The sequence below is a fragment of the Branchiostoma floridae genome, chromosome 7 (assembly GCF_000003815.2).
Source record: "Branchiostoma floridae strain S238N-H82 chromosome 7, Bfl_VNyyK, whole genome shotgun sequence".
In the NCBI taxonomy this organism is placed as follows: domain Eukaryota; kingdom Metazoa; phylum Chordata; class Leptocardii; order Amphioxiformes; family Branchiostomatidae; genus Branchiostoma; species Branchiostoma floridae.
In genome coordinates, this window is record NC_049985.1 from 25376962 (window position 1) to 25378693 (window position 1732).

General features: G+C 37.1%; 1 protein-coding gene across 1 annotated transcript in view; it reads left to right on the top strand.

Annotated features, from left to right (window-relative positions):
- Window positions 1-837: 837 nt before the first annotated feature.
- Window positions 838-1732, top strand: part of LOC118419195 (galactose-3-O-sulfotransferase 2-like) — a 3031-nt gene continuing 2136 nt past the window's right edge. The window contains exon 1 of the mRNA XM_035825538.1: window positions 838-1198. Coding sequence (XP_035681431.1) covers window positions 1065-1198 — 134 coding nt within the window. The 5' untranslated portion in view covers window positions 838-1064. The remainder of the gene's footprint in view (window positions 1199-1732) is intronic.

Below are 1732 nucleotides of genomic sequence, written 5' to 3' on the forward strand. Positions count from 1 at the left end.
ATAATTTAAGTCTTGTTCCAGCTGGGACTAGACTCATGAAATAAACAACACCTTTTTTTAACCAAAATGTTTATTTCTAACCCAAAATCCGGCATGTACAAAAAGAAATCACAAGTATTCAATGTGTTTAAAGTAGTACTAAAACTGTGTGAAGTTTCATCGTAGTGCGACCGAGCAATCAAAAGTTACGATCGATGTATAGAATACTACTTTATTCCAGGCCATGGGTCGTCTTAAGCCAACAGAGTGCAGGACATGTTAAGTGTCAGACTTTGAAAGGGAATAACTCAACAAGGGGTTGACGGATCGTCATGATTTTTGGTATGTAGATAGCTTAAGTGATGCCTCATATAATCATATATTAATTATGCAAATTTGAATCTAATTTGCATAATTAACGAGGAAATCGTCTAAACACGCTCAGTTCAATTATAGGACCATTGCAACATGTGACATTTGTAACTGAGAAAGAGAACAATATTGATAGATATATATTATGCAAAATAAAGACCTAATTTGCATAATTAATGAGAAAATGCAATAATGTCATTTTGGTAAATGCCGGCAACTTCTTACTTGTAGCATTTGAAAGTTATGTACAGATGAACATCGTTGAACATTAATTATGCAAATGAGGTCCTAATTTGCATAAATTATCAGAAAATGCGATAAAAGCCTTCTTTCTTAACATAGATTGCGCACGTCTGTTGTTTGGTGGAGGAGATGATCAAGTTATATGATTTATGCAAATGAGAACCCTATTTGCATAATCAATGACAAACACAATTAATACAGCAGTTGTAAAAGATAGAATCATTTGGCGAAGGTATGGGGTCGTGGAACTCTAGTTCAGAAATTAAATGCCTTCCTACTGTTCGGGATTCTTCACTTTGCCCGGTAATTACTTCTTCCTTCAGACTGCTTTCTCACGCATAGAAAACATAACTTAGGACGTCATTTGTGCAACATAAGATAGAAATAAAGTTTATTGCGACCACAGTTTACTTGTGACATGTCGCTTACAGGAATCAAGCATAAACACCGAGTGACCTGCTGAGATCAACATGCGTTGTCGACGTCACAATATAGTGTTGCTGCTCGTGGCAGCTGTGCTCCTGATGATGACACTGTCACGCAAGCACCTACTATCCACAACGTTTTGGTCCAGAGATAATACAGGAACTGTAAGGAAGGATGGGTACGCATACGTATATTTCCTAACTGTACAAAATGAGAAATGGTTTTATTGAGTTCTCTGTTACCTTTTTCTTTCATTATGTACAAAATTTATGATGAGTTGATTGAATGGAGGATTGCTTGCTTGATTGATTGATGGGTTGTTTAGTCTTTCTATTAAAATGATACCTTTCTGGGCGGATCTTGGGTACATACGTCGTTAAGCATTAAAGAAAATTCGTATCCATATGCAAATCAATATCTTTCTAATGACTCAACAATTTTGCAAGCACAATCTCGGCTAGAGCCTTGTTATCATTATTGATACAGGATATATGAGAATTCTTGTACACAACTAAAATTAAACTTAATTGCTTAGTTCTGCTACAGTTCTGCTTGTCGTCGCTATATGTAGCCGATGTAGGTGGCGCTTTTGCGACGAGAAGATTATTTCGAACGTGTTCAAGTCTATATCCCCCTCGTCCCGATTCATCACCGGCGTGTGACTACTCCTCATCTCAAGAGCGCCACCTACTTCGCCTATCTATAGCGACGA